General features: G+C 36.6%; 1 protein-coding gene across 3 annotated transcripts in view; it reads left to right on the forward strand.

The window, feature by feature from the left end:
* The window catches only part of RIMBP2 (RIMS binding protein 2), a 149,013-nt gene that overhangs the window by 81,967 nt on the left and 54,393 nt on the right, over window positions 1–12,653 (forward strand). For 2 of the 3 annotated variants that reach the window (XM_010581738.1, XM_010581739.1), the window contains exon 1: window positions 10,579–10,680. In XM_010581738.1, coding sequence (XP_010580040.1) covers window positions 10,579–10,680 — 102 coding nt within the window. Of the gene's footprint in view, window positions 1–4,234; window positions 4,358–10,575; window positions 10,681–12,653 lie in introns of those variants that run through there. The other variant, XM_010581737.1, reaches the window with a different exon arrangement.

Genomic DNA, 12,653 nt, shown 5'->3' on the forward strand with positions numbered 1-12,653 from the left:
TCGTAGCATCACTTAATTTTATTCATCCATCTGTCTAGAATTTCTCCCTTTCCTAATGTTTTTCTCTATTGTTGTTTACACATTGTCTTTACTCTTTACTTCACAAGGCACATAAAGTCTTACTTAGGCAGTTTTATATTCTAGCTGACACAGGAATAGCATGCAACATTAATGCAGTGAAGGCTCAGTACATTGGTGACACTAAAAATGTTAGCCGCCTTATTATCAGAAAGTGAAGAACTATGTGGTTAATAACGCTTTATTATAGGTAATGTTTGTCTCTTACTATAGTGAAGAGCTTGAGGTACATTGAAAAACCTAGTAAAAGCAATTTAAAAGATAAAAGTAAAGTGTCAACCTTTGACACATTAGCCACTAAATTAGTAATAAAATTACCTTTTATTATTGTAATGTCAGAATTTGTCATACTATGGGTGTTTGTTTCTTCAAATATATTAAATACTGTGAAAGGCACAATGCAACAATTCTGGTTGCCTGCACTATTAATTTAATATCACAGCCTCAGTAGGATCAAAGACTTGTTTTAAATGAACCCTCTCACTTTTAACAGTCTTAACGATACGCAATCTTTGCGGTATACCCTGAATGTTAACAAACCTCCTTTTTGCATAACAGGTTTTCTGAGGGAATTACTTGGGTTTTTCTGGGGTTTTGGGGGGGAGGGGGTTTTGTTTTGGGGGTTTTTTTACCACACACAATGAGGTTGAGGATAGATTGTGCAGTTTAGATTACATTTTACTCTTCAGAAAGTGTGAAACTATACTTTGGATGTGGAGGTTGGAGCAGAATTCTAACAGAGTTAGGACTCAGCCCTGAAGGGGAAAACCTGCCTAAAATAATTTATTCTTTTTCACCCTCGAGAGCTGGCCTGAAAAACAGGCCAACTTTATCCAAGCAAATGGGGCTGGAGGAGTGTTTATGCATTCTGTTATGTAGCACAGATAAAACTACTGCTGATTTTTGCACAATGTAGTTGCTGAAATTTGTCTCTAGAAAGGAGTAGGTAGGAGGCTGGCTACCTTTAAATCCGCCAAATAAAGCTAAAATTGTACATAACTTAAGGATTTAGTTTTGGTACTCTGCATAAGAGAAACAAAGTTGCATTCCTGGAGTGGAGTACTTGAAAAGATTTTGTGTCCTTAAGAGTGCTATGACATGGGGATCTGTCTTGTTTTCCTGCTCATGTGAATATATATGTGCTAGTGTTTTTATGTAAAAATAGAATAGGTATTATACATTCAGTGTTTATTTCCACAATACCTGAAGTCGTACAATTTTCATGGTAGTTTCTGAAGAATGTTTTCTGAACAATGTCAGTTGTTTGAGAAATTGGCAGGTCTCTAAAACCTAGGATTAAGGCAAATGGTGGGTTATATGGCTGATGGAGCTTTTCACCAATGAAATAAACTGCTGGTTCATTTTGGTGTGCTGGTTTTCAGTAACTAGTTTCTGTTTAAGTGTTCAGGAAGTGGAAGACACTTTAGCAGTACGCTGGCCTTCATAACTGACTCAAATGAGGGCACATTTAATAAGTGTGAAGGTATGGGAGGAAAAATAAATTGGTTGATGCATTGAACAGAGAAACATCACAGATCAAAATGTTCCCTGTTTCTGTCATGAAATTAGAACTGTTTATGACGGCACTCTATTTAGGTCAACTGTTTTTGCCACTGGGAACATTGATGTTTTGATGTGCTCAGTGTGTAATTCAAGTTCATGTATCTCCCATATGTTCTTAAACAGCCTGCTTGGAGAGAGCATGAAATTCATATTTAAGAACAAATGTTGCCTAAAAAAAAAAAAAAAGCACATGATAGACTTGTCAAGTTTTATGCTGCCTTGTGGGTTATATAAATGTGTATATCACAGCATTCTATGTGATACACAATCTGCAGAGAAGAAATTCCTGGCAAGAATGTCCTGTAGAAATATTAACAGTTATCAGTGTTGCTGGAAGTAACAAGAGTAATTATCAGAAGGTGGTTGGTAGATTTGGTTATGTTCTTTCCAACCTGTAAAGTGAAAATATAGGTAGAACTTTGTCTGAAAGGTGATGTGCCAAAAGAGAAATTATCAGAACCATTTGTGTATTCCTAAACTTTAGCTAAGTTAGGAATGCACTTTGAGATCCTAAATGAAAGATCCTGAGATATGTAAAATATCTTCAGTTCTAACTGTCCTTAATTCATCTGTTTCCAAAATTACATTACCAGCCTGATAAGCACCATTTGTTCTGATAGCCCCTTCACTGCCAGCAGGGAAAAATACGTATCAGAAAGGTACTGTGCTCACAAGCTCCCCAAAATTATGCAGACTATGATGACTAGTAAGTTTTAGAAAACTCTTTAGAAACGTAGTTGGTATCAATTGTTTTAGAGACAGGGAAAAACTAAAGCCTGAGGAAAATAACCTTTTCTTGAAACTTGTTCAAAATATTTTACTTCATTCATCCTCAGTAAATGAACTGAGAATCACAGACAATAACAAAATTGCATCATTGATAGTGATACCTCATTGCTTCCTTTTTCTACTTCATTATTCTTCAACAATATACACTGACTGATCTGAGCAATGAAATGCAATACAAAGGATGAAGGAAGTTAATAGTTTCTGAAAAACCATTGTTTAATAGTTTCCTTAGTTATATAGAAATGAGGGAAAAGGAAAAGAAAAATCTGTGCACAGGAAAAAAATCCTGAGGTTGACAATAATTGCATCAGTTCTTGTGGAAAACATGATTTGTTCCATTTTCCTCTTTCTTTTTTCTAGTCGACTGCACTCTAAAGAGCCCTCTTGCAAAGATGAATACAAGGGCTGGCTGCAACCATTTAGATTGCTTGGTCCGTGGCAAAATTTGCAAGTTAACAAACTGGAGCCAGAAGGCAAATAGAAAGGCTGAATCAGTTTCCAAAACATCGCTTTAGAAAACGTCCAGGAGATATCCATGTCAGACATTACTTTAATGCCATTCATTCTTTAAAAAAATGAAGAAATTACAATAATTAAATAAAATAAAAAGGAACTTGTCACTTCCTTAACTGAAGTTAGAAGGAAACATGAGCTGCACCAAGATTAAAGCCTATGCCTTATCCCAATACTTTGTACTGCTTTGCCTTTCCTTAGTCAGTAATCCTGCCAGCATTGTTTATGCTTCTGTGCTGTGGTGCAGTTAACAAAGGAAAACAGATGCTTCTTGAAACACTGTTCACTAAAAATAATATGGCACTTTCTTTGCTTTCTTACCTTCTATCAACATTGCAAGGAAGTAGAAGTAGTATGTGAACATTATGTATTTTTTTTACCCAGGTGTTTATTGCTGGTGGGTTTTCATTCTTAATGTAAGAATTGCAGTTTCTGATATGATACAAGCTGTAACAATCCTATTGCTATGCATCAATACAGGACATTAAGTCATAAAATGATCAGGGGTAAGAAATCAAGTTTTCAGCTGCTCTGAATTTTCCATGGCAGGATAAAGTAGTTTAATATTACATTTTCTTATTTTCTATGTGTATTTATGAAGTAGTCACTATTAATGAGGATCCACAAAATCTTGTATAAAAAGACTCAGTCATACTGAAATGGTCAAGCTAGCACCAAGTAAATTAAATCAGAAAACAAATCCTACTTGATGAGTATCTGATTCTTTAAAAACCTTCTGTATGCAAATATTTTAAGGGAGAGCAAGGGGTTTGTTGCAGAAAAATACCTATTTTTGAATTGTAGAAACACTGATTTCAGATGTTAGCACAGGCTGATTATGTATATTTGAGTTTATTCTGAAGTCAATTTACACTAAAGAATAGCCCAGAAAAATGTGCATGTGAGTTACATTTCTATATGTAAGTTAGATCTCTGTCTCTTCATGTAGCACAGCCACCTCTGAGATCCAAAGAAATTAGGAATTGTCTGACTGTCATTTATTTTTTGTGTTATATAGGTTATTTGTTTAAATATGCATAACTTATGCATAACTACAGTTTGGTTGCCAGATTGTAGTCCTTGTCAAAAGAAAATACGTTTCACACATACGTGTATATGAGACACACAGCTTCTTCAATGAACATTCCCTTCCATTTTTTACACTTCTTTCCTATTTTTTTTGAACTTTTTTTCCTTTTTCCATTTTAACATGAAGAAATGTTTGTGTCAGATATGTTTTTCCCTTCATTAATTAGCTCTTTGGGCAATAACCACATTTTATTTTTTCTAGGTAAAATCAGACTATGACCATCTTAGAGAAACCCTTCTCAGAGTGACCAAAGAACGAGATTTGGCTGTAAAGGGAAAACACCAGCTCCAAGCCAAGCTGGAGAACTTAGAGCAGGTCCTAAAGGTATGTATAATGCTGTAAAGTCCAACAATACAGTACTTCTATTGCTTGTTTAATGTTCCTGATGCTCATTCAGTGAGTCACAGAAGCGTAAGTGCATTGCAAACCAGGGGACTGAATGCCCCTATTAGTTAAGATATAACATATGGAGTACAGTAGACCAAGTACCTACAAGGGATCTCAAACTATTGGAGGAAAGACATCTTTAGAGATCTTTATTTGGTACTTTATAAGTAATTGGGTGTTGGTTTTCACTATACAGTTATTGGAGGTAACTCAAGATGAAAAAAGGATGGGAAGTGACTATGCTGATGAAGGAAATATGAACAACAGCTAAGATATTTTCCTTTAGAAAGCGCTACGTCTGCCAGTCTATCTTGATGCAAAATGTTACTGTGGCCTTTTGAAACAAGCTGTTGGTGCCAGCTCATATTGCCTGTGCAGAGTGCATCCCATTGTCAGGACAGGGTTGCAAAACCTGCTGTTGTTTTATTAGAGAGGCCTTATTTAGAAAGAATTATAGTGCCTGGCACATAACCACCTTTCTTTTAACATGCTTCTAGAGAAGCTTAGTACGTTGGTGTCTAGCCATGCTTGTTTTCTAGATACACAGTTGTTTTCATGTCATCAATTTGCTGCTTCCTTTTCAACTTTGAAAAATTCAATAATACATTTTGAATCGTAAGTGTATTCTTCAGTAGAGGTTTCACGGTGTAGTTGATGATGCTGTCCTGCTTCTGTTGTCCTGGTTATTTTGCATAATGCCATGGGACAAACTGATTCTATGAAATAGTGGAATTCATGAGGTGAGTCGAACAGAGGTGAGATCTAGCTGAGACGATGAGGTAGAGTTAGAGCAAAATTCAGTCGGAAAATTGAATCAACCAAGAGATTATTACTTACCAGCTAATTCAAGGGGGCAATAATTTGTATATGTTGAAACAAAGTGCAAAAAAAGTTCTAGTGGTGGGAAGGAAACAGTGCTTTGCTAGGAAACGGCCAAATTCCCAAAGTGTCATTGATGAAATAAAGATTGAAGTCAGTAACTTGATAAGCCAAATCTGACAGATGGATAAGGAGTAATGGAGAAGGGTCTGAAAGGTCCCTTACAGGCAATGAGCTGGTGGCCAGTGTGATGGGGTAGAAGGAGCCAGTGGAAGGAAGCATATGATGTCGTAGAAACACAGACTGGTTTGAATGGGCCACTGTTCTCAGATTTTCTTAGTTGTAGAAAATATGGAAGTTGTGTTGTGGAAAACTGCCACCAAAACATGCCTTGAAGAGGGTTAAGCAACCAAGATTATTTAACAAAGAAAAAAAAAAAGAAAAAAAAGTCATGCAGTTACAGCTGTTTGCATCACTGGAGGAACTGCACTGCTGAGGACTACAGTGAGAATTCCTGAGAGAGAAAACACTTGTAAACACTTGCCTGTAATTCAGACCATTCAGAAAAATAAAGGATGTGTTTGTCTGGTTAGAATGGAGCATTGATCCAGCACTGAAACTTTTTTGACAAACTGCCAAAGAGCTGCTTATTTTTCATCTTCTCAAGCCCAAAGTTTTCCTTTTTCAAACCACTGAAGTGGCTAGTAAAGAAGGAATAGATGCCCTGAGAGTAGGAGGAGACAGAAATGAAAATAAGTGGTCCAAGATCTTAAATTTCTGCAAGACTTTTCTTTGCAGAGTGTTTTAATAATGGTAAGTGGCTTCAGTCAATGCTTGTCATAAGTACAATCACTTATTTAAAATTGGATTTGTTAATGATTTTGACTTGCATCAGACTCACTCTAAAAGGGGAAAAATGATTTTGCTGTTCGCTCCATCAGAATAGATCTGGGCTTTTGGAGATGATTGTAGTGACGAAAATGGCTACCTGTCTGAATTTTGAGAGGAGAGATTTTATTTTTGGCTTGTTGCACTGGTAATACATTGTTGAAACCCTCTCTCAAGCTTTATTTGATATTGCTCAAGGAGTGAGGAGAAGGTTTTCCAGCTACAGGTGGAAATAAAAGGTGGTTATAAGTTACCTCCCTCTTGCTGAGCCTCCAAATGACTGTGGGGTTATCAAAAATAAGCTGACTGCTCCATAAGCCTATTTATTCCAGCAGCTTCTGGAAACATAAGCTGTTGAAATCATATACCAGGGAATGCCAAGGGGAGTTAACTGTTATGTGTATTGTTGTGCAGTGAATTATCAATGTCCTATTTACCAGTCAATAGGTAGCACTGATGGAATAAATCTAGAATTATGTGCAAATAAGAAATACATCTGCTGGGAAAGGAAAATGAAACTGCTTAATTAAATAGAAGACTGACACATTGTTATCTGTCTTTAGATTAATACAGCTTTCCCCAGGAACGAGTAGAAATTTTTTCTCTAGCAATGGAAGATAATTTACTTTTTCTGTTATTTCCTTCCTTGTCTTCTGGGGAATACAAAACGGACTGCTTCACAGACCTTTATCACTAGTTTGCTATTTTACTGTGAGCCATGTGCTAGTACCTACAGAAAGCAGGATCAACACCTAGAAGCTATTTCAACAGATGTGGCTTGCCTGAGCTCTCTAAATAATGATTGTGGGATTCCAGCTTGATATCTACAGAAATTCACTTCTTCAAGAAGCACATAGTAGCAAGATATGAGGAAAAAAGTCTAGAAAAGAAATGAACTGTGAATTCATGGCTCATAAAACAGCTGAGAATTAGAATTTGCTCTAAGTAAATTGGCATTAATTCTCATTTTGTCAAATCAAAATACAAATTATTATTGTCTGGCCTCCTGTGTTGCTAAAAACCCCCACTTTCATGAGCAATAAAACTCATTTTTCATATCCAGTTCAGATACTGATTTTGCTAGGCTTATACGTTTTTGAACACTCGAAACTCCTCTACTGATGGACTGTTTGATTTTCTTAAAACAAATTAAAGAACATACCTTTTTCTTTGGCCATACCAAAAAGTGTTCATTTCTCCACTCCATAATTAGATTATCTACTGGCATTTGACTTAATGATTCCTCCAAATTTCTTCTGTAGAAGAGCTGAATCTGGTTATTTCACTGATTTTGCTTAACTTCTACTGCAATAATACTTCTAATGGATGTGTGAGAAACATTCTGTAAATCTCACTGTTCTGTTTAAGAACTCCTTCAAAAGTTTTCCTTCACTGAAACAGAAATTGTCTGGTGGATATAGAGAATCCTGTCTTTTCATGTTCAGTTGTTCTCTCCCTTGAGCAGAACCCTTCTGAGCTGGCAGAGTACCTTGAACAGACTTGAAACCCTAAATCTCCTTTTAACACTAAACCATGCCCAAGCAGATGCAGTTAATTGTGTATTTCATGTGTGTCCTCATATGCTCGAGAAATTGGTAGTTTGAAAAAAATGGTTTGCAGCTTTCCAGCCATTGGAAAGTTTTGAGAAATATTTAGCCTAGTTCCTTGTCAAAAGAGAAATTTGGTTTCTCTTTTGAGAAATTCAGGATGTATCAACAAAGCAGGAAAGGGAAGATGAAGAACTGCTTAATTAGCTAACTTCTGAGAATCTTCACAGTGCCTCTCACATAGAACAGTTCTGATTTTCTGATGTGTTCAGCCAGCTTTTCCCATTCATTCCACTGTAATGGTGCCCACCCATCTGCAACTGCAGATGACAAGTCCTTTGATAAGAGTACTTGGGCGAGAATTAAATTTGCTCCCCCATTCAGCATCACGTATGAGTTCTGTCTCATAAACAAGACTTTAGTACTTGAAAGCCATTTGAGTTTGTTCTAGCATTAACCAGTTGCACATTTTAGAACTGTAGAAGTCACTGCTATAGGAAAGAATGGTTTTCTTTGTTTTATTTGCAGCTGTAGGTAATACAGCACAACCACTGAAACAGTTGGAGCTAGGATGGGCTATTCATTGTCAAATCCCCCTGCTGCCCATGAGGAAGCTGGAAAAACAAGAACTGTTTGAGCAGGTCCCTTAAGTGCTATTTCAGAAACAGTTTATACTATACAGCTGTCTAGCTCTATAGCTTGAAAGAAAACTGAGATATGCACCAAGTTCCCAGTTCATCCTCTGCTGCATAGCAGGATTCTTGCCTTTGATCTGAAAGATACCCTGAAAAGGTTCCTTCTTCACATTTTCTTTGAAATCATTTGCCAATTGTTTTGAAATATGAAGTCCTTACTGTATTTTTTCTGTGCTCTCTTAGATGTGGATTTGCTTTCTGATGCTAGAGTAACACTATTAAGACCTCTAGAAAGGGTGTGAAAAGGGAAGTGCAAATTTACATGTTTAGAAAGTTCTAACCTGCCTCACATTAAGGACAGCGATAGCATGGACAAATGGATTGCCACCACCTACCCAAACCATGGCAATGTGATCATTGTCAATCCTGAAGGAAGATGCAGAAAGAATTCAGCAGCTCAGAGCTTTCTCCCTGCTGTTCTTCTAGTGATCTCTGCAGTCCTCCTCCGCTGCCCTAACCTGTTCCCCTCAGGCTTGGAAGATGAAATGACAGCAGCTGATGTGCAGATAGGAAGCGCCAAACAGATTTGCAGACAGAACCAGTTTATGAGCAGAGTGGGAGGGGAGGAATTGCTTCTGGGTGGGGGCAGTTTTAATTGCTGTGCCAGGGGAGGGACAGATGCTGGGGTGAAGAGATCCTTGCTGCTTTAAATACTAAGTAGATCATGACAATACTAAAATGACTGAGAGATACTTTTCGGTTAACATAGATGACCAAATGATCTTTTCTGACCTTAAAATCTGTGAACTGTAGACCATTAAATACATATTTTAGGACACAAAGAAATTAAAAGCTGGGGGGAATCACAGATCATGTATCACAATCTATTTCTTCATCATATTTCATAGATTCCCTGTATGGTCATGGTATTAATTATTTATTGATCTCTGCAAAGGACTAGAAATGTTCCGTAGTAGCTTTTGTAAAAGAAGTAAGAACTTAGTGGTATCAAACTATGCTGTACCAAATCCGGTACTAAATCTTGAGAGAGTGAAGTGAGACCTTTGGGTTTTTACTGTCAAAACTGGTGAATTGGAAAAACTTTTGACAATTTGTTGTTGTTTTTAATCAACACATCAAATGAAAATAAATAAATCCCAAGCAGAGGCCAAATGGAGTATTGGAGACATTTCTGCTTCCTTTGCAACCATACCCAGATTGAGAGAAGTCAGCCTCTCTGTGCTGTCCCTCTTTGTTATGAGTAACATGTAGCAGAGAATAACAGCTCATTAAAGGTTAGCAATATGCTTGATAAAATTTTCTCTTGTACACAATAAGAGATATTTTGGGCTGTTCTTGTCAATTTTAGCCATGCATTTGTGTTTCCAAGTGCTGATTCCTAATAGTTCTGTGTGCAATAATTCATGATGCTGCAGATAAGACATTGTGTCTCTGCTCTGAGAGTATTATGGGAATAATATGTAATTTAGAAAATAAAAATCTTTAATACCAGTTTCACCAGAGAAGAGATCAGAATCTGTAAAGAGATCTTTCCTAACTCCCATTTATTAACAGGGTGTTTGAAAGTTATGATGATATTGGGACAATAATATTAACACATAATGAAAAAGATTTCTATCTGCAAAGGGTATCTTGACATTGTTCAGCTTGTGCTCTTCCCGAGAACCTTTCTCATATTGCTTTGAATCATGAGTAGCAGCTGTACTTTAAAAGTTGGTTTTTTAGTACTGTGTAGTCACTTTTGTCCAAATCCACCTGTGTTAGTTTTGCTCTAATTTGCTATAAATAATAGGCTGAGATTAGCGAAGGTAAGCTATTTCTTTTGGGTCATCATTTGCAAAACAAATCACAAAACCATATCCTAGATAAAGAGGCATTTAGGGAATTGTCAAGCTGATTTTTTTCCAAGCTTTAATGTTTTAGCACAATGCCACATATAAATGTGTGCCTGATGGATAAAAAGGGTACTGTTCACTTGTGCATCACAGAGGCCACATTGCTGGCAGTGACAAAATCGTATATCCTAAAAGAGATTGCTGTCAAAATGCCTGAGTTTAGCATTGGCAATATGCCTCTAAGTACTGACCAAATTAAAATCCTATCCAGTTTCCCGCTTGCCTATCAGTGATACCAGAGAACTTTAATGCTGAGATGAACATCTGCGTGCCTGGGAATGGCAGCATATTTGGCTGCAGGTAGAATATGTTAAAGTCTCCTCATAGTTTTTCTGCTTCCTTTGAAACAGCATATGCGAGAGGCTGCTGAACGGCGGCAACAGCTGGAGTTGGAGCATGAGCAAGCCTTGGCTGTTCTCAACGCCAAACAGCAGGAAATCGAACTCCTGCAGAAGGTAAGTGGAGAAAAGGAAAGTCAGGTGAAATAGCAAATTGCAGTGACAGAGCACAGGTCATGCAACAGATCTGCTTGTTTAAAGGAACTTAAACCACAACCGCCAAACTGGTTCCTGTTCTGCACTGTTCTGCATGATTGCCGATGCGGTTGTAACAAGTGGATGTTTACGGTTGGATTTACATGACTGTACTAATTGATTTATAAATGTTTTTGCCAGTGAAGATTAACCTGACCAGTATGTGTAAGTCCTTGTATATCCCGATAGGGAGAAAAGTTATACAAATGCATGCATTTCCGTTGTATTTCCATTGCTTCCCTCTATATTGGGCTCAGGAATATTTGTGCATTCCTTAAATGTCAGGAAGGAATCTGATCTTAATTTCATGATAATCAAAATATGGGGAATCCACCATTTCCTTGTCAGTTTGCTGGAACAGTTAATCAATCTCACTGACATATTAATGTTTTGTTAGGATTTCTTTGGCTTCCTCTTCCAGACACTGGCAGGTCTTACTACCTTTCTCCACTAAATTAGATGAAAGTAAGTCCTTGCCAAGGTACTTACGCATCACAGTTGATCTTTTTCATAAACTAAACAGTTGTTTAAGTACCTCATTTCCAAGCTCATTCTTTAATTCACAAATCACTTTAAGACTTTTTTTTTCACACTGCAACTTCTCAGTATTCATTATAATATAAAAAACATGCTACTGAGTTTCAATCTTACCAAAGTCTCTTAAAGCTACAATTGTCTCAATAGTAATGTTGATTTTTCCAATTGCTTGACTAGATCAAAACACAGAAATAATAATGCTAATGATAATTTGGTAGAGAATTAGCACGGAGGAACATTCTCAGCAGAAGAAAAAGATGTATCTAATATAGTTTGCTTGAAATAGAAAGCTTCACTTGACCAAATGAAATCTTCCAGTTAATTTTCTTTTAGCCTTTCGCAATTAATTTATTTAGGCATATTTCAAAATGCCATTTCTAGTTATATTAAGCTGTTGTTAACTGAACTTCCACATAAATTTTGGACTTAAATTTCTTGGCAAAGCAAAGAAATCAAAGAAAGGTACAGCTTTTCTTCTTGCTAATTTGTGTTACATTCTTCTAATAAATCCACATTACATGGGTCTTTTTGTTACAGATTGGCAACAGGAGACAAAGCTCTGTAATACTGTTTTCTCCAGTCATTTTTGCTAAGCTGTAGCATGATAGACTTCAAGCACAAACGAGCTTGTATTGTATTTGATATTTTACTCAATGTGACTAGCTCAACATCTGTAGCCAGTGATTAAACTCTTGTTCAGAGGCCCTGAAGTATCATGGAATACAAGATCATTTATGTTAAAATTTGTTATCTAATAATCATTTACCACAAAGTTCCACTAGAATTTTGTCTTAGAATTTCTATACTAAAGCCCACCATAATAATTCATCTATGCATTACTTAGAAGCGTTTAAGACATAATTCATCCTTCTTATTGATTTCATTCATTAGCCTGAAATATTCCTCCTAGGACTTTGCACAGACACTCATTTTCACCCTGAAACATCTAATTCTTTATGTGATTAAGTTGCTATTGTGTCTTTTTTAATTATTATTGCCTTTCACGATAAGGATCTGTGACAACTAAAATGAGCATTCTGCCCTTCACATCTTTAGACAAAACTTGCATGTGATGTTCATTCTAGATACCGCTCAAAAAGAAAAAGGGCTTTATTTTGGGGTTTTTTGGGTTTGTTTGGTTTTTTTTTTTTAATTTTGATTTTCAGCCTTTCCAAGCTCAGATTCTTTTCCATTGTGTTATGTTGGGATCCAAGTTTGGTTGAGATGCTTAGCTGCTTCTGTAATGCTCTTAATGCTACAGAATAAGAATGAAGACCAGATTAGTACGTTGTATGGGTAGAAGAGGGAAAGTATTCAAAACATTGAAAGATTTTGGAAGGATGTCTATATTGTGCACT

The sequence above is a fragment of the Haliaeetus leucocephalus genome, unplaced genomic scaffold (genome assembly GCF_000737465.1).
Source record: "Haliaeetus leucocephalus isolate CR32 unplaced genomic scaffold, Haliaeetus_leucocephalus-4.0 Scaffold802, whole genome shotgun sequence".
NCBI classification, from domain to species: Eukaryota; Metazoa; Chordata; class Aves; order Accipitriformes; family Accipitridae; genus Haliaeetus; species Haliaeetus leucocephalus.